Genomic DNA, 18831 nt, shown 5'->3' with positions numbered 1-18831 from the left:
CTCTATCCAGCCGTTTAAAATCCCTGTCTAGGTTCTCCCATTGCGGTCCCTTCCAAGTAAACCTCATAGCTGTAGCTCCCAGGTCAATTAGCACACAATCTTTAATCCACTTTTTGAACCTTCTACAGGCCCCCTGATCCACTTTTCGCCCTCTTTTTTTTTCGATGGGTCTGCTATATCGTTAATGTCTCCAAACATAAGCCATTCACCCCTTATAGAATTCTTTAGGCTCTTGATATTTGTCCACGTCTCCCTTCTCCTACTTTCCTGAGGGCTGGCATAAACTGCCCTCAGGAAACAATTCTCTTTTGTTAGCTTCTTGCATCTTTTCATGAACAAACTGCATTTTTGAAGTAATGATATCCATCACCAGATTCTGATCTTTCCATAGAATCTATATTCCTCCACTGAAACCATTTGCTTCTTCTAAATGATAGAAATCAAAACCAAACTGTTTGATAATAGCTCTAGCTTTCTCACCACTGCAGCGAGTTTCCATTAGAATCACCACATCTAGATTATTAAGCCCAACCATTTCCTTAAAGGTGTGACCAAAAGCTTGACTTGCCGCTCCCTGATAATTCCATGACAAGATTATCATTGAAAAAGAAAGGAAAGAAAAAGTGATGGTCCACAAAACTAAGCCAATAGGCATTTTTCCTTCTTCCAACGCCCTTTCTGTCTCCATTCTCCCTCCTGTATCCATATCTTCAGCGTTCATAGCTGAAACCTCTCCTAAGTTGCTGGTGACTCCTGCTATCCTTTGATACTGCTCCACTGCTTCCATCATTATTTCCGTATTTATGGAATGGGGGTCTAGGGATTATGGGTCTGTCATCTCTGTCATTATCTCATCTCGCTGCATGATTTTTGGGACAAAATCATCAAACGTGGGTGTTACTGTTGCTTGGCTTAGAGGTTTTGCATTGGAGAATTTGGAATTGGTTGTTCCTTGCTTGGTTGCTCTGATAAATTCTATGAAAAAATACTAATAAGTGTATGTGTTTTAATGTATCCTTGTTGGAGGTTCTCTTTAGGAATGGCTGATTGGTTGTCAATATTAAATATTTTCTAGATTTTTAGTCTTTGTGTTTGGTAATCTTTTTAGCCAGATGGATTTTCTTCGTTTTGGACTCCTAGTGTATGGTTTCTATTATTATTTTTTTTTTTTGATCAAGTGGATTGGACAACCCCCAATCCTAGGTATCACAACACACCCACACTACACACTTACTCACATTACACTTAAGGGTTCATATTCAACACTTGGTGTACTCACCAAGGTTTAAACCCGGGTGCAGCATATTAAGAGGCATATGATTTAACCAATTGAGCTAGGCCTCAGGCGTTTCTATTGTTAATTTTCTGGAGTTAAACACCAAAGTGGTCCCTGAGATTCGCAAAATGCACCGATTTAGTCCCTGACTTCCCAATTGCACTAATTTAGTCCTCCAGATTCGAAAAAATGCATCAAAGTGGTCCCCCTCATATTTTCCGGTCAGATTCCTTACCGGCGGGAGTGACGTGGCGAACGAGTGCCACGCTGGAGTGTCCAACGGTTGGATGATGTGGCAAATGAAACTTTATGCACCAATTTTGTCCCTGAACCCTTTTTAAACCCTAACTCACAAATGGCGCAGCACATCATCGTCGTCTGAGAAGCATACCCTGGCATAGCTATCAATCAATTCAATCCTTCCCCTGAGGGAGTTTTGCAGGCTCTCTCGCACCCTTTTAACTTTACTTCTACGAGTCCTGCATAAATGGTCAATGAGGAGAAAATGATTATTTCAACAACATATTTATTTATTTAAAAACTATTTCATGAACATATCAGAAACAAAGAATCTATGATGTTGCGGATTCACAGTTCACCGATAAGAAGGTTCTCCAACAGCTGAAATTTTGTTCTCGAGTTGGCACATTCGAGCTAACATCCAGATCTACAAAGGAGGAAGTAAATATAACTGGTAAAAATCCACATAAGGATAGGAAACAAAGTGCCTTTTTTCAATAAAGATTTTTGCACTCTCTTTTATTCGGTCATAAATAAAATATACAATCAATGAGCTGTACTCAGACAATTTCTGGAGGAAACTGTGACATATTCAAGTATTTTCTATAAGTTACTTATAATTAGATTGCTAGTGTATTATTAGATGATTCAGTTTAGCATTCTGCATTCCTTTTCAATCAGGATGATTTTTCTACAACATAATGTAAATTATAGTCAGACATAACTATATCTTTCCCTCTTTACAGCAAAATATTCACACGAACATGCAGGATGGTTCAAACTGGATTATGTATGAATTATCAAATCATATATCACCATGCTAATTTCAAATCATGAATGTAGCACACCTCTTTTTCAGCAGCCTCTTTTAGGTCTTTGATGCGTGACAGAATCACATCATACTGAGATAGAAGTCGTTGTTTGATAGCAGTAACCTCAACCGACCCTTGTGGAAGCTGTGTTGGCCAGAATAAAGAGCAGATGAACTAATTATATCTTCTTGAGAACCCTCATAATTGAGTAATGTAAACAAAGTTAAAGATAAGGGGAAATCAAGCCACGCTGATTCCTCCATATTGCAATAACTTCCATCGAAGGAGCCCACAAGTCATGAACTAAAAAAAGTTGCACCCTTTTGTTTCCTATTTCTCATATTCAAGGACGAGTAGTAATAAAACAAAGCACAAACCCATGTGGATAGAGTTTAAACCACCGAAAGAGTGAAAGTAACAACTGCAGACACATTGCCATTTTTAAGTTATTTTTTCAAAGGGGAAACAACAATATAAGCATCATCAACAAGAAGATTGCCTCTTTTAAGTAAATCTGGATAGACAAAAGATAGGCAAACAAGCATCTATCAATGGGAACAAAACTGATGAACTAACAGCAGTACCTGCTTCAACTGTGGAAAAACGACGGAATTTAACGTGGCTCCAACAGCGAGTGATGAAACTGCAACAACTGATAGGAATTGGGGCAACCCGGGGTCAATAAGTCCAGAGGCAGCATCACCAGTGGCAAGGACAGCAAGAAGGGGAAAGAGGACTGAGGGATTAAATAATGGAGCTGCCACCGCAACAGTTACCCTTTCACCTTCTTGTGCGGGAACATCAACCGTCTCGGTTGCAAATCTGTGGGTGCGAGCCATACCAGAAGGGGTTTGCACCTAAATGGCAGGAAAGTTATAGGTGGAAAGAGACATAGAAGTGAATCATCATAAAAAGAAGAAGAAGAAGACGAAGAAGACGACGAAGAAGAGAAGAAGACGACGAAGAAGAGAAGAAGACGATGATGTGCTGCGCCATTTGTGAGTTAGGGTTTAAAAAGGGATCAGGGACAAAATTGGTGCATAAAGTTTCATTTGCCACATCATTCAACCGTTGGACACTCCAGCGTGGCACTCGTTTGCCACGTCACTTCCGCCGGTAAGGAATTTGACCGGAAAATATGAGGGGGACCATTTTGATGCATTTTTTTGAATCTGGAGGACTAAATTAGTGCAATTGGGAAGTCAAGGACTAAATCGATGCATTTTGCGAATCTCAGGGACCACTTTAGTGTTTAACTCTAATTTTCTGTTGTGATTTTTTGTCTGGTCTTTCTACTTGATTTCGTTTTTGGGATGGCCTGTTTTTGGAAGGACTCTCTCCACTATCTGTCTGGGCCTGTTAGAGTGGTTCCATGCTTTGGGTCTAGGGAGTTATGCTATACAAAACGAGCGTTTTATCCAAACACCACTAACTCACTCCGTCCATGGAAGCGGGAACTGCTCTCACTGTTCCCACTCACATTCCCATTCCCTTCTCCAAACGAACCACAAAATCAGAGAAAACACCATTCCTTTCTTTTCCTCTCCCAGCCTTCCAAACGCGCTTCCGCACCTTAAACCTTTCATCTCCTCGTTCTTCTTCGTCGTCTTCTTCAGCTGACAGTTACAAAGGACCGAAGCCAAAACGCGACTTCCTTGCCGACTGGGTATCCAAAAACGACGACGTCGTTCGCACCCTCCCTATATACGTTGGTGCTGCCTCCCTCTTCACCGTCCTCCTCAATCGCGCCCTCTCCGGCATTGCTCCCATCGCCGATGCCGGCAGGTCCATTATTTTTCATCTCCAATCTCCAACTCTTAGTGTCTTATTTAATCAATGAAAATGTATTAATTAATGTTAAAACGAAAATTGAAGTCCGTAATTGAGGGTTTTAACTTGAAATTGCTTGATATAATGTCGGGCAATGGAACAATCCAACGCTCATCTAACTTATTTTGAAATTTCTAATTTTCTAGCTGATCATGTGCAGTTTAGACGCTTGTGTTACCTTCAATTTTAAGTGACAAAGAATTGATTTTGCTTAGTGCTTTATATTGATTAATCAAAAGTTGTATTGGGTAATATATAAGTCAATTTAAGAGGAATGATGGTTGAACAATATTTTGTATTCATTTTATAACAAAATTTTTATTTCTCTGATATGATATCGATCACTTTTGATTAATGCCAAAATTTGAAAGTGTAAAAAAAGGTTTCACATAAAAGTGGCTTCAATTTAAACACATTGGTTAAAATTCTTTGAATTCTTTTTTGCAGTTCGCAATCCAGAGCTGACCTCTTGACCTTAGGGTTAGCCGTCACCAATATTTTGACAGGCCTAGTGTGGCTCTCTATAAGACCCAAATCTATAATGCCAGTGAGCTCTTTGAATCTGAATTTCAACTGCTATCTTTTGTCTCCATTTGGCTCTTGATTGAATTCGCTGCTTCAAAATTGCTGTTCTAGCCCAAAATTTTATTTATTTATTCTTATTATGCATGCTTTTATACAGGTAGACCCTGAAGGAGTTGAATGCAAGAGTGTGTGCACTGGTCTACCAGAGGTTGCAGTCAACGAGTTGCTCTGGTAATGCACGTTAAGTAGATTTGTGTATTCCATTGGTTTGTTTTCCTCCCCTGTTCCTGCTTCCCCTTGTCCCATGCACTTTTTGTTAACTTAATAAAGATTGATAATCGGGTATAAATTGTCTAGTTTACATTGATAGACAATAAGGAAAGGATGCTTTGTGGCTTTAAGGTTTGATCTTATGGCTATGTTTTTCCATGTCTTAAATAGTTATACCATATGATGTGAGTAGAATACGAGATCTTATTTTATTTAGTGGGGAAACAAAATTAATGTGCATGATAAGTGGCAAGCTAAGCTATCTCTTTAACTGGAAAGATTACTCCACTCTTTGTAACTGTTTGATTGATTATCTACTTTCAGGGCGTGGGAGTCTCTATCAGACGTCACTTGTTGTCAATCCCTCATTATTGTTTATGAGAGCATTTGTGTACTTCAAATTGGTGTTGCAGCAGAATCTTCGCTTGGAAATGGTGAGGCTGTCAGCGTGGACGCCAATAAATTGATGCAAGGATCAATATATCAGGGTGTTATGAAATCTGGAGCTCGTAAGTTTGTTACCATCTTACTCATAAATTTTCAAAACATGTTTCATCCTGTCATGCATCACAACTGCTGCTACTCACTTCAGCTTAATACTTTTCAAGATCTGTGCAAGTATTATTAAGAACAGCCAAAAAATTTTTGTATGTTCAGAAAGTTACTTGGCTAACCTATCTCTTTATCCTGGGAGATCCGAGCTGCCATTTCTGCCTTCAAATACTCAGGTATTGTGTTTTTATATGTTGAACTGGTTCATCTAGCTGATTTTCTTGTAGACCTTATTTTTGTGCTGTTGATTCTTACCTTGTGTTTAAAAATTAATTATTTTGATCTATCTTCAACAAAATTTAGGAAGCACAAATACATTTTATAAAGTGTGAAACATGGGAGGGGAGGTGGGTGGATTTCGGGTACATGTATATCTGGAAATAGTGACCTGTGATTGATAATTGATTTTCATGTCCAGCTTCCGGGGAGTCAGTTTCTTGAATGGCTTATACCTAAATAGTTTGGCAACTGGAGCACTTGAGTCTTTTAGTGAGATCTTGGTAGGGACTTGGGTAGCATGGGGTACGTTGTGTTGTATTTAAGGTAAGTGGTTATCCCGCCTTAATATCTATCTTTTGTAGGTGTGGTTCCCCATTTCCTCAAGTGCTTATCAATTATATCAGAATTGGTAGTCAATGGCATAAAAAGGGCCACCTATGGAGAGAAAAGGAGTATTCTAGCGAGTAAGAGGCCGATTGAACCCATCAAATAGTTTGAGATGCTTGGTGCCTTATTTAAGGAGATTGGTTTTGTCCTCTTAATAGCTAGCTTTTGAGGGTGTGGTTCTCTACGGAAGTAGTGTAGATTTAACAAAATTTGGTAAAAACAGAAACTTCAACACATTTCCTCTAATCAAAAGTAACTTATTTTAAGTAATTATCATATTGACAAAACTTACTCATAAAAAATTTGTTTTGCTAGGCAGTAATCTTACAACCACTTGCCGAAAAAGGAATTGCAATTATTGGCGGGGATACAATACGAGGTTTCACTACTTCTGATCAGGTACTTTTTCAGCACCGTTCTATGAGTTGATTGATCTTGTATGCTATGGTATTCTATGGTACTACTACTGTTTAACTTAGGACCTCAAATTTTTATATCTTTAGGCGGTGTGACTTTAAAATTTTTCCTCTTAGAACGTCATTAAGATAGTGTTGAAATATTGCAGGCGTGGATTACTTTTATCGGAGACAAACTGGATTCTACCCTTGCAAAGTATGTAAAACATCTCCTTGTGAGTTAACAAGATCAATATTCAAGGATTCGCAAGCTTTCCCACTTGAGTTTGTTTGATAACTTTATCTTCAATGGTCTAAAGAGAATATTTTCCTTGATAGATTGAAGAGTATTCTGACATCTTGACCTAGATAAGAATTTTAAGTTTTATAAATTGTAATTTGGTCCCTTGAGTTTGTAAAATTAATTTTTGATATATACAAAACAAAAATGTTCGTTGACCAAGGCTTTTTTGAAGCCAACTTTAACCAAGTTGGACAATAACTAATTGGCTCAAAACAAACCCACATGCCACTCTTTACATAAAGCTTTCTTAATGAATAATGTTATATGTTTTAACTAAACTAAAGACAGAATTATGTTTCAATAAACAAAAAATGAATAGATTGTCACCAAAATTATCCATAAAAAAAGCATCTAAAACTCCAATAAATTAGATTTAACCAAGATGAAAACCTATTTCGTTTGAGTTATTTCAGAGAAATGAACCAATTGACTGTGACTCATGGGAGAAAAAATTCGAAGATTGATGAGATTGAGTAATAACTTCAAAATTGACTTGAGTAATGGATTTAGTTTTTTTTTTTCACATTATTTTCTAAATTTTTTTTTGAAATAAATAATTTCATCTTTAATTTCTAGAATGTTTTTTTTTTAGTTTGAAGCAAGTTCTTCCGACAAACTTCATGATTTTTATAAAGTTCACCCAGTGGAGCGGCGAATTTTTCCCAACATAATATATATCCGCATACACCAATTTCTCTTCATTCACATCTATATTAACTTTTTTTCTTTTACACTTCTCATTAATATACTTCCTATAATGTCTAGAATACTATTATTATCAATTCATTATGATGGTGAAATAGCGGTTGGTGAAGATGGATCTGTTGTATTTATTTTTGTACAACCAACCTTTGTATACTTATCGAATGAAGTGAGAGAGGTGGTAACGCTGAAAAATTTTATAGTACATGAATTGGTCAACAAAACATGAAGAGAATGAGAAAAGTCTATTACAGATATTCAATGGAAGTAGATGGCACTTTAATTTACAAAAGGTTTTTTTTCTTATTTTTTGCTAGAAATTTTGTTTATATTATTTTTATATGTAAAACATGACTTTTAACAATTTTTCATTTGACCAAAGTATCGAATACGTGATGGCGAAGACATATGACTAATCAGGGGTTAGCATAATCGTTTTCCGAACGTCCATTTGCTAGAGTTATTTGTGTTTCTCATTCATATGTGTGCAGCGACGTCGTCAAAAGTAGGTGATGAGAATGCATCATCTACAGCAGTTAGAACAAACATTAGAAGATTGATGGTTGATTTGAACATGTCACTAAAGGAGAATCAAGAGGAGTCAAATCCTACTGATTATAATGATGGTGTGTTAGAAGCAGATCATGAAAGTCATGATGGTTCTATAGTTGGAGACCCAATGATGGATCATTATCAAGCTCACTTTGTGTCCGATGATGAAGATGTAGATGCCGAACCAGTCGACATACCTGAGGAGGAAGATGAAGAGTTAAACAACTTTACAGTGTCACAAGTTGCACTAATCCAGCCTGCTATTTCCAGACCATATGATTATCTTGCTTACTATTCGAGTTGAACCTTGACGCAATGAATGTAGATTGATCCTTTGGTCAAGGAGGGCCAAATGATGATCCAATGCATGAGTATGAGAGGGCAACAGTTCAACAACAAAGAAGAAAGTTGTGATGCTCACATACCTAATAAATGCTGATGTTATTCAAAACCTGTCTCCAAGATCGAAGTCTGGTCTTCATAGTGTCATTGCGTGGCTCGTGTCCCACCCACCTGTCGTATATTGCAACATTAAAATTCATACAATACATTAATTTGCATGATAATGAAAAATACACTTCCTAAAAGTTAGTCGTATCTCTCCATCAATGGAAATCGTCGCTGATCAAAACCAGAAGGTCGACAGCTCGGGATATAATGACATGCTTATGATAGAAGCAACTCTGCCCATCCACCCAAATTTCGCTGCCTATAGTCCGTTGCACGACACATCTAGCGGTACAACCATGCAAAAACTACTGAACCCCAAGATAATCAACCAAAGTGATCTAAGTTCTCCAAACAGAGGTAACCATCGCATGTGCACACGGGAGTCAGATGCATCTGGAAATAGCATGCCTCCTGAGATATGCATAGTGAACCCATGGGAGTACTGTAGTAGCTGCTCATCAATCGCATCCTCAGCCAACTCCCCACAAACCGTGTCTCTAAACCACGACAAGTTGACGGTCTACTTATTCTAACCCTATCTATGATTCGGACCTGGTACATGTCCTAGTAGCAGCTGACACAGTTTCTCCACAGAACTCCCGTCATAGTATTGCTCCCAACCATTAATGCACCACTAACTGGGTTTCCATCAACATTCAGACCCATCTGATATGTCATGTCCTGTAGGGTGATCGTCATCTCACTATATGGCATGTGAAATGTGTGGGACTCTGACCGCCATCTCTCCACCAACACGGATACCAAAGGCTAGTCATGTTCCCACTCAACCATGTATGCCACATGCTCGAAACCAGCCTGTTGGAGGTATTCTCTGATACGCTCGTCGGGTCTCGCCAGTAAATTTTGACGCGTTCGTAACATCCTATTAGGTTAAAAAATATTTAACATTTATGTCAAATATGTGCTTAAAATAATATAAATATCTTTAACTTATTAAACACAAAATTAAATAGTATACTAGTTAGTCAAGTCTGCCGTCAATGTACTCTACTTGATCTAATCTATACAACGCATCCTTGTAACCTACTAATGCTGAGTCCATCAAAGTATCTAAATTCAAATGAGTATAAAATTAATAACAATATTTTCTACACCTAAAAAATTCAAAAATTCCTAATATTCTAAACTGTTAAAAAAATATCAATAAGTAACTAAATCTAATTAACTTTTATGATAATTTCTTAATCACTAACTCTGAAAATACTTGTTAAATTTTTTGAGTAATTAGTTCTAAATGATTATCTCTATATTTTTTACTAAATCATTTTAAATAATAAACTCCAAATTTTTAATTAATTAAGTATATATAATTATAAATTTAATACTTTCTAATGTTAACATGTGCTATCAACAATTTTATTCTAAATTAATTATATAAAAATAATAAATTCAAAACAAAGAAGTAGTTTAAATAATTTATTTAAAATTTAACATGAAGTGAGGAGATGAAAGGAGAGAAACTTGAGCAAAGATGATGAAAGTGAAAAGGAGAGAAAGAGTAAAAAAAAGAGGAAGGTTCACCTTAGATGAAAAGTGAAAATGAGGGGATCACTTCCATTTTTATAGGTTTCACAAAATTTGCTGTGCCAATGGGCGAACTTCATAAAAATAAACAAATTTATCGTTTGTGGTGGGCAAACTTGCTTCAAACTCTAAAAGAAAAATATATTCTAAAAATTAAAGATAAAATTATTTGTTTTGGAAAATAAATAAATATTTGAATTTATTTTTAAAAAATTTTCTATCTCCTAACCTAGCAGGTTAAAGATTAATATGTCACAGATTTATTTAATGGTCTATGCTAGCCAATAGATTAGTGTATACTTGTTTATTCAAACTTTCATACTTGTTTAAGAGTACGCGTGAGTTAACCACTTGACTTATTCAAATCAGCTGGATTTAAAGAATTTTTTCTTAATTCAAGAGAGAAAGAGGGGAAAAAACCCGAAAAAAAGTGGCAAAATTTTGGGAAAACAAAGGTGGCCGAAATTATGAAGAGAATGAAGCAGTAGGATCAGAAAAAGTTTGGTCACAAACAAATAGGGTTTATTTTGGGTCAAATAGTTATTAACTTTTTTTGTGAGAAAGTCTAACTAAGTTGGTTAATAACAAAGGTCCTATTTCTGTTTTCATATATGATTTTATTAATAACTTCTCTATCGTTGCTTACCATACTTAATCGGTAAGATCTCACAAATACGGAGATAATTTTGGCTTGAAAACAAAACCTAATTTTTTTCGGCTCATTGAAGCATTTACCTTGATAATAGTTTAGTGGACCGATTTATATTTCATTAATTTTATAAAGCAATGCTCAAGTTGCATTTACTACTACGATCAATTTAAACTTTTAAGGCAAGAATAACTTGTTGTATACGTAAGCATATTGTTATTATAGGCTACTTCCATGCTTTTTATGTCTCAGATTATACTATCCCCATTAATAACTAATAAAAGCTTACGATCGATTCCCAATTAAATAATGTCTCTTTAAAACAGGGAAACATACAAAGCCAATGGAATGGTCCCATATTTGCCCACTTATTCCTACAGAAGCATCTACCTAATAGATCATGACCTTGAAATATTGTTTATTCTAATGCAATCAACAAGCACTGCCCAATATATGATATCAACCGAAGTACTGGTAAATGGTAATATTGTCATATGTTCAGCTTCCTGTGATTTTCTTGTAAATTGCAAAGGTAGGTACAATCACCATTTGGGATGCATATTGAACATTACAGTTCTACTGAATGATATAGACTACAATCTTAAATCGTAGTGAGGCAAAAGAAGAAAGGAAATTCATTCATATTGCTGCAAATATACATCTGTATGTGCTCTGTGATTCTGTTTGATATCTATAAAATCATTTAAAAATCAAAATTTTTGTTACAGAAAGGCCCCCTGAAGTAAAAAAATCAATGAAAAGAATGAATGCCTGCCTATTACAGGTATGAATATTATGCTTTACATGGGTACCAGCTACCAAGATGTTAGCACCCTGATTGATTAGTGTCCACTATAGTAAAGACCTGTCCCAGGGCAACAACCCTGTTACAGGATCAGCAAAATAGGACAGAAGGAAGTCCTTCAGGCCAGTGTCCCAAACCTCACAAAACCGGAGGTGCCAGTTAGGTGGTTCAATGGCTTCCGTGCCGAGCCCCGGCGCTCTATCTTTTGATCCTTTGTTTTGATCCTCTTGCCAGTCAACAACATAGGTAGCAACCCTTCTGAAGAACTTGGCTTTGAAGGTATCCCAAACTTGATACTTGTAGTGGTTTATCACAGCACTTCCTTCAGGCATATTCACATATCTGAACCCTTCCCTCAGCTGAAAATGGTGCACCACATTAAGGAGACTGACGTGGAGCAAATCCGGCCGCACAATGGATTTGTGCCGCTCTGGGCTCTGAAGCCGGCATGTGTATCCCACAGTAACCCCTTGCTTAGGGTGTGATCTCAACCCAGAGGGACCAAAGCTATGGCAAGCTGTTCTTATCTCGGCAATAGACCGAGAAGATGAGTAATTCGCCACAACCGATCTCAGAGAATTCTCACCGGGAAGACCACCACCCTGCCCAAGTTGGTGATGGAATTCATTGGGGAAATAGAAGAACTCATCAACATCAAAGAACCCCACCCACTTGCACTCATCTCTAGCCTTCAAAGCACAGTGAGAAAACCCAGCTTCTTGAGTCTTGATCCAAGGCCATACCTGCCTAGTAACATTAAACCCTTGAGAATCAAGATCCTGAATCACCTCCTCAATATCATCATCACTATTGTTATCATATATGAACCAACGCTCCACACCAAGCCAAGCATGGTACATAACCCACTCCCTCAGCGCAGAACCCTGGTTCCACACCATGGTACATACACAAAGCTCATATTTTCCCCTCTTTTTCTTACCCTTTCCATCAATTCTAGCCACAGAGGGCAATATGGTCCGAACCGGGTGCCGGAAATTCCCACTCAAATGGCTCACAGTAACCCCAACCCCTTTAGCCCTATCAGTGTTGTTCCTAACACCCTGCGGCAGCAAGCACCTCACAACTTCTTGCGCCACCGAAACTGCCCTCGTCGTTATCAAAAACGAACCGTCTTTGTTCAAGTTCTTGAACCCAAAGTGGCACCGGAAATGGGTCGGATCGGAAACCTTGTGTGGTCTCAGATTCAAACCCTTCACGAACACAACAACGGTGTTGCTCTCTCTATCAAGGCTCGCCTCGTAAACCCCCTTTTCCCAAGACTGAACCACCGTTTGGTTCATCGTGAAATACGAACTCCGTCGAATCAAGTTGCCCCCCCGCCGGCGCAAATCAACGGCGGTTCCGTTGGTCCGTGGAAAGGGACACCTGGCAATGGATCGGGATTCATCAAAGCGGTCGGTTGAGAGAACTGGTTGAACCTCAATAACAAGCGGTTCAGTTGAACCGGAGGAAGAAGAAGAAGAAGCGTTTGTGTAGTAATAATAGACACATTCAAGTTGGTGGGGGTTGATGTGGTGGTTGGTGAGTAGAAGGAGGAGGTAGTGGTTAGGGAATTGGATGCGGTGTTGGAGTGTGAAGGAAGGGGTGGAAGAAGTGAGAGGTGTTAAGGGGTCAAGAATGGAGTTGCTGGTGGCGGAGGAGTAGAGGAGAGAGAGCGCGAGGGGAGGGCGAAGGAGGGTGGCGGTGTTGAAGTTGAAGAAGAAGAGGAAGAAGCGGTGGTGTGAGGACATGAAGAGTATGAAGATTATGAAGGATGAGCAGAGGAAGAGTGATCTTGATGATGAGAGGCTCAACAAGATGTGCCTCCCTCGCTTCCTCTTTCTTCTTTGTTCTGCCGCCTCCATCTTCTTGGTGGAGAGAGAGAGAGAGAGAGAGAGAGAGAGAGAGAATAGAATTGGGAAGGTGAAAAAGAATGAAGGAATTAATGGACAAGTGGAGTTCAGATTTGGTGTGTGGTTAATGCGTTAATGGGGGAAAGAAAAAGAAAAAGAAAAAAAAAGAAAGAAAGGAGGAATGGAGAAGGTTGTATCTGATAGCTATAGCTAGTTAGCTACGGCTCTAATTCTCTCTCTCTCTCTATCTAATTCTCTCTCATTCTCTCTGCATAGCCATTACATTATATTAGCCAGTAGGATGTGGAATAATGTTAGAATATATGTGGGTTAAACTAGCCCTCAAAAGTGCAAAAAGAACACAACTTTAGATTCTGGCTGGACTCTGCTGGACTGGGGTAAGTTAAGGGGTAACATTAGCTAGCGCTACATCGGTGAAATAAGGACTAAGGAGGATTGCAATCAGAGGGAAAAAGGAATTTCTTTAAATAAAAATGTTACTTGTATACCAAAATTAATCACTATATTTAAATATAGATTATTTTAATATATATTTTGTATTTTAATTTATATTTTATATTAATAATTAATTTTGATGGCTGATTTTAATATATATATAACAGTCATTTTTTTAATTATTTTTATATAAAATTAATTTTTAAAATAGTATCTGAAGTTGCACTCGAACTTTAAAGTGGTCTATAAAATTAATAATTATCCAAAATTGTCTTCAAAATTACACTCTAGAACTCATAGTAGTCTGTAGTTGCTAAACTAGATTGATTGCTACCAAAACGACATCATTTTGTATTTATATATAAAAAAAATCCATTAGCCTTCAATGTCCCCCTCCCCAACCCCTTTTCCTTCATTATGGACATATTCCCAAACCATATTCCAAGCGGCATTTTCACTAGATCTCTGTTTTGTCACCCCAAGCTCTTCAACAAGATCTTTCACTGCTTCTCCTCTTACCGCTACTTTGATATAATGGAGATCAACGACATCAACACCAACGAGCTCTACAATGCCGTCTAGCTCTACCTTAGCTCCTCTGTCTCCGTCACCGACAACTACCTCATCCACACACGCGACCTCAACTCCTCTGCCTTCACTTTCGATCTCGCCAACAATGACACCATGTTTGAAACCTTCAACAACGCTACTGTCCTTTGGGAATACATTACCCAAAAACTTCTATCACAGAACCTTCTCCCTCATCTCATTGCCATCGTTGCAGAGTCCTTCTATCTTCATTATGAGCTTCTTAATTTGCCCCTTTCTCTCTGCACTCTCGCTTGCAAGCTCATCCCTCTCCCTCTCCAAAGTCTTGATCCTCGACCGTTCATCGAAACCATTAGAAAAAGTATCTTCTGTCGTCGTTTCAACCATCTAGCTCTATAGAAATAAAAAATTGAAAAAAAAATCTGAATCAACAGCGCAAAGCAGAACAAATTGAAAATATGAAGATTTTGGCCTTCAAAAATTTTTTGTACAAGCAAACAGTAGAATTGAGAATTATTGAAGATTGAGTAAAATCTTGGAGGGTGCGATATGAAGATATTAGAAAATGAATTTTCCAAAAAAATCCTTGGATTCTATCACAGAACTTGTAGCGATGGTAGTGGAAACTCGATTATTCTGTTTGGATTGCTAAATTTCATGGATGGGTTGTGGTCTTGCTGTGGGAGTGAAAGGATCTTCATTTTCACGACGAATCACATTGAGAAACTTGACCCTACCCTCTTGAAAAGTGGCAGAATGGAGGCATATTTTTATGAGCTTCTATTCCTTCTCTGCTCTGAAGATTCTTCTCAGGAACTACTTAGGTTATGAGGAAAGTGATTTAGATGGCCATGTCTTTAACTCGATATAGTTGTGGATATGGCCAGAATGAAAAGGGAAAGGGGTTGGGTAGGGGAGCATCGAAATCTAATGGGTATTTTTTTATAAATACAAAATAACGTCGTTTTGGCAGGAATCAATCCAGCTCAGCTTTTCGATGATGAAAAGTGTCTTAGGGACTATTTTGAGTCTCGAAGTGTAACTTTGAGGACAAATTTAGATAACTATCAACTTCAGGGACTACTTTGATACTTGAGTGCAACTTTAGGGACTACTTTAAAACTTAACTCCTTCTATATATGCAAATGTGTGAGTTTACTAACGTGTGAATTTATCATTTAATTTCTGTTAGTGTCTAACTTAATGTTTCAATTTGTAAGAATGTTAATAAATAATTAGTTAAGTTGCATATTTTTTTGTTGATATAGAATTTTTTATTTAAATAAAAATATTTATTTATCATTTAAAATGTAAGCAAATTATGTATTTGTAGAGTTCTATGGATAATTTTTTTATATAAATAAATTAAATATTTTATTTATCACAATTTAAAAGTTCATTTTTTTATATTCGATAACAGGGTGTGTTATACCTTGATATTGGGATATGTGTGTATTTTTTACTAATATTGTGTTATTTTTTTTAATGTGTATAATCAAATCGGACGATCCGATTACAGTGTAGCCAATTCTTTTTTTTTTCAAAACTCAGAAGTCCAACTCAGAGGGTTCGAGTAATGGTTTTCAAATTTTCAAAAACAAAAAACTCAAAACCTTGGGTCTAACTAGTGCAAAAAAAATTTTAAATTTGGATTTATAAATGTGATAGTCCAATTTGTATGCATATATATACCCCATCATGAAGCTTTCACCATTGCTAATTTGTCTTTTTCATCCTCACATGACACCATTTCTTCTCATCTATTCTTCTCTGCTGCTCCTATTGCAAACGAGTGAAAATAAGTTATAGTGAGTGAAGAAGTTAAAATGGATTATAGAGTTATATTGAGAGTATATTATCATGGTCAGATTTTTTTACAAACACCTAAGGGAGTAAGATTTATATGTGAAAATTCATCTAGTATTGTTGTTTCGTTCACACTATTTTTTGAAGATCTAAAGGGTGTGATTTGTGAAAAGATAAATCACTACAAAAAAAGCACTGAGTACCATCGGAATTACTGTTGGATTTAGCGTTGACCTATACCGGTAGATTTAGCGTCGAATTTTCCAATAGAAATGAGGAGAAATTCATCGCCAGAAAAGATTACCGTTGAAACAGCTTTTTCGCCGCTAAAGCCAATAGTCACTACAAGAAATGCTCTGAGTACTGTCAGATTTACCATCATTTTGAAGTTGACGGTATAAACGGCGCCAAAAACTATTTACCGGCAGATTATTTTGTCCGACATTAATTACTGACAGATTTTTCATCGATTTTTTCAATAAATTTGTCGAGACTGAGTTGTTGATAATCATCGGATTATTCTGACGGTAACTTTGGTGCCATGTCACGTGTTTTTGTGCCAAGTTAGCGTCGGATTTTTTCACCAGTAAATCCTACGATAGTTTTTTTTGGCATAGTTAAGCTAAAATTAGTAGTCAAATTAAAACTCTTGTTAACAAAATTAGGACAGAAATTCAAAATTACCAAAAATTAACAAATTATTTTATTAAAAATAAATGATCTGAATATATAAAATATCACAAAAGTAGAATACAATGAAGTAGACATGAAAAAAGTTAATTCTAAACCCTACAGATTCCGGGAATCGTCGATGTCATTGACGAATGGATTCTTGACGGTTTAGAAATTCACTAATAAAATCTCGTTGTAAAGTATAGTTTCTAAACCAATCACTAATCCTTTCATACAAAAAGTTGTTTGTCACAAGTAACAAACCCCTAAAATTTATAAACCGAAGTATTGGACCTCGGGTCGTTCTCCCTAGGACTTACAATGAAGTGTCTTGTTATCGGTTATGAGTTATTTGGGGTTTTGGATAAGAAGCATGAAAAGTAAATGGCAATGAAAATAAACTAACAACTATAAAAGGCTCTTGGCAAGGTATGAAAATTAGAAGTCCTATCCTAGTTATCCTTTTCAATTGTGATGAGACTTGTTCATTGCTACCACTTAGTTAACCCTCACTAATTAAAGGAAAGTCAAGTGGATGAATCAATTTGATTTCTCAAATCCTAATCAATTCCTAAAGGAATGACTAGCTTTAGAGGCTTTCAAATCAATTAGCAATCTCTCCAATTATCAATCAACAAAGGAATTAGATAACTCAAGTGTCACTAATTACTCTACCTAGGCCAAGAGGAACAAAATCTACACTAAAATCCAACCAAGCATTTCATCAAACACTTGGAAGGCACAAAAGAAAAGTATAGTCAATCACAACAAGAATGAATTCTAACTACAATTGAATGTAAGGAATTAACAACAACAATCAAGGAAATCACAATTATCATGAATTACCTCAATTTGCATTATTGAGAGAAAACAAAGGAACAACAATATATCTTACAATTATTAAAGCACACAACTAGAAAGAGGAAGAGGAGAAGACTAAGAATTGGTAAATGAAAAGTGAATCAAAGCATGAGTTAAACCTAGATCTAAGAAGAGAGATTAACCTAAACCTAATCCTAATTCTAGAGAGAAGAGAGAGCTTCTCTCTCTAGAAACTAACTACAAAGCTAATTGGTAACTAACATCTAAAGTGATCAATGATCCTAAGTGATGAATCCCCCTCCTCCCTTAATCCTTCATCCTTTTATTCCTTTCCCTTGGCAATTTGGCGCCAAAATGGGTTCAGAAAACCTCTCAAAATCGCCAGGCACGTGTTGCATTAATGAGGTCATGTGCCATCATCGGCGCGTGCGCGCATGGTACGCGTGCGCGTCCCTGGTCGATTCTGCAATGTGCGCGCGAGCGCCTTGTGCGCGTGCGCGTGCATGGCTGACTTTGCTTCTTTGACTTTTTTATGCTTCTCTCCACTTGTATGCTTCCTTCCTTGCTTCCTTCGATCCATGCCTAGTTTCAACCTGAGGTTACTAGCAAACACATCAAGGCATCGTATGGAATTAAACAGAAACTAGAATTCACCAAGACAAGGCTTAAAAAGCATGTTTTTACACTTAAGCACAATCATGGAAGAGATAACAAAACCATGCTAATTCTTAGGCTAAATGTGACAAAAGGTTATCAAAATGTTCTAAATTCAAGGCAAAACAAACCGTCAAATTGGAGTTTGTCAGTCATCGTCGTCTTCCCCCAGCTGACCAGTAGCACTGTTGCCTCCAGCTTGCATATACTCATTGTACATCTCCATCTGCTCTCACAAATGATCTAGCTGCTCCAGCTTCTCCGTCAGGTTCGAGCTGATGGCAACGGCTCCTCCCACGCATGCAAGAAGGTCATTGTACCTTTGCTCAGATTGCTCCGCTTATTGGTGAAGCTCCTGTGTCAGCTTCTGCACCTCCTCTCTCAAGTCGACAAATTCCTGGGGATCGACAGGGCTGATGGCAGAGGCAGAGGAAGTCGTTAATGCAGAGGAGCGGAGGCCAATGGCGAAGAATGACCCCAACCCGAAGCGGCGATTCTTTTGGGGT

The 18831-nt window shown here is 37.4% G+C and overlaps 3 protein-coding genes across 12 annotated transcripts; 1 reads left to right on the top strand and 2 right to left on the bottom strand.

The window, feature by feature from the left end:
- Nucleotides 1–1625: 1625 nt before the first annotated feature.
- LOC112746977 (uncharacterized) lies at nt 1626–3167 on the bottom strand. Its single transcript, XM_025795071.2, has 4 exons — nt 2913–3167; nt 2365–2472; nt 1876–1943; nt 1626–1755 (listed from the first exon to the last, which is right to left on the bottom strand). Exons 1-4 carry the CDS (start codon nt 3165–3167, stop codon nt 1626–1628), a joined length of 561 nt encoding a protein of 186 aa, XP_025650856.1.
- Nucleotides 3168–3649: 482 nt separating this feature from the next.
- On the top strand, nt 3650–6969 carry LOC112750114 (protein COFACTOR ASSEMBLY OF COMPLEX C SUBUNIT B CCB4, chloroplastic). 10 transcript variants are annotated; one of them, XR_011873361.1, is made up of 9 exons: nt 3653–4113; nt 4606–4705; nt 4841–4914; nt 5278–5462; nt 5611–5681; nt 5924–6005; nt 6087–6324; nt 6431–6510; nt 6677–6969. XR_011873361.1 is itself a non-coding variant. In XM_025798671.3 (7 exons), exons 1-7 carry the CDS (start codon nt 3773–3775, stop codon nt 6749–6751), a joined length of 930 nt encoding a protein of 309 aa, XP_025654456.1. In that variant the 5' UTR covers nt 3650–3772; the 3' UTR covers nt 6752–6969. The 10 variants fall into 10 exon arrangements, 1 of the variants encoding a protein (XP_025654456.1); XR_003175372.3 differs by having other exon boundaries at nt 6427–6510; XR_011873358.1 differs by lacking the exon at nt 5924–6005.
- Nucleotides 6970–11320: 4351 nt separating this feature from the next.
- On the bottom strand, nt 11321–13911 carry LOC112750113 (glycosyltransferase family 92 protein RCOM_0530710). The gene has a single exon (XM_025798670.3). It carries the CDS (start codon nt 13376–13378, stop codon nt 11561–11563), a length of 1818 nt encoding a protein of 605 aa, XP_025654455.1. The 5' UTR covers nt 13379–13911; the 3' UTR covers nt 11321–11560.
- Between the last annotated feature and the right edge of the window lie 4920 nt (nt 13912–18831).

The sequence above is a fragment of the Arachis hypogaea genome, chromosome 15, assembly GCF_003086295.3.
Source record: "Arachis hypogaea cultivar Tifrunner chromosome 15, arahy.Tifrunner.gnm2.J5K5, whole genome shotgun sequence".
In the NCBI taxonomy this organism is placed as follows: Eukaryota; Viridiplantae; Streptophyta; class Magnoliopsida; order Fabales; family Fabaceae; genus Arachis; species Arachis hypogaea.
The sequence above is the reverse complement of the archived record's forward strand: the minus strand, read 5'-3'. Positions and strand labels throughout refer to the sequence as shown.

What these genes read in the sequence shown, in the direction of transcription:
- LOC112750113 (XM_025798670.3), bottom strand. Translation starts at nt 13,378, where the DNA reads ATGGAGGCGGCAGAACAAAGAAGAAAGAGGAAGCGAGGGAGGCACATC.
- LOC112746977 (XM_025795071.2), bottom strand. Translation starts at nt 3,167, where the DNA reads ATGGCTCGCACCCACAGATTTGCAACCGAGACGGTTGATGTTCCCGCA. An exon ending in TTTTTCCACAGTTGAAGCAG is followed by an intron (nt 2,473 to 2,912) that starts GTACTGCTGTTA and finishes TGGCCAACACAG; the next exon opens with CTTCCACAAGGGTCGGTTGA. An exon ending in AAGAGGCTGCTGAAAAAGAG is followed by an intron (nt 1,944 to 2,364) that starts GTGTGCTACATT and finishes CCTCCTTTGTAG; the next exon opens with ATCTGGATGTTAGCTCGAAT.
- LOC112750114 (XM_025798671.3), top strand. Translation starts at nt 3,773, where the DNA reads ATGGAAGCGGGAACTGCTCTCACTGTTCCCACTCACATTCCCATTCCC. An exon ending in CCCATCGCCGATGCCGGCAG is followed by an intron (nt 4,114 to 4,605) that starts GTCCATTATTTT and finishes TCTTTTTTGCAG; the next exon opens with TTCGCAATCCAGAGCTGACC. An exon ending in GACCCAAATCTATAATGCCA is followed by an intron (nt 4,706 to 4,840) that starts GTGAGCTCTTTG and finishes GCTTTTATACAG; the next exon opens with GTAGACCCTGAAGGAGTTGA.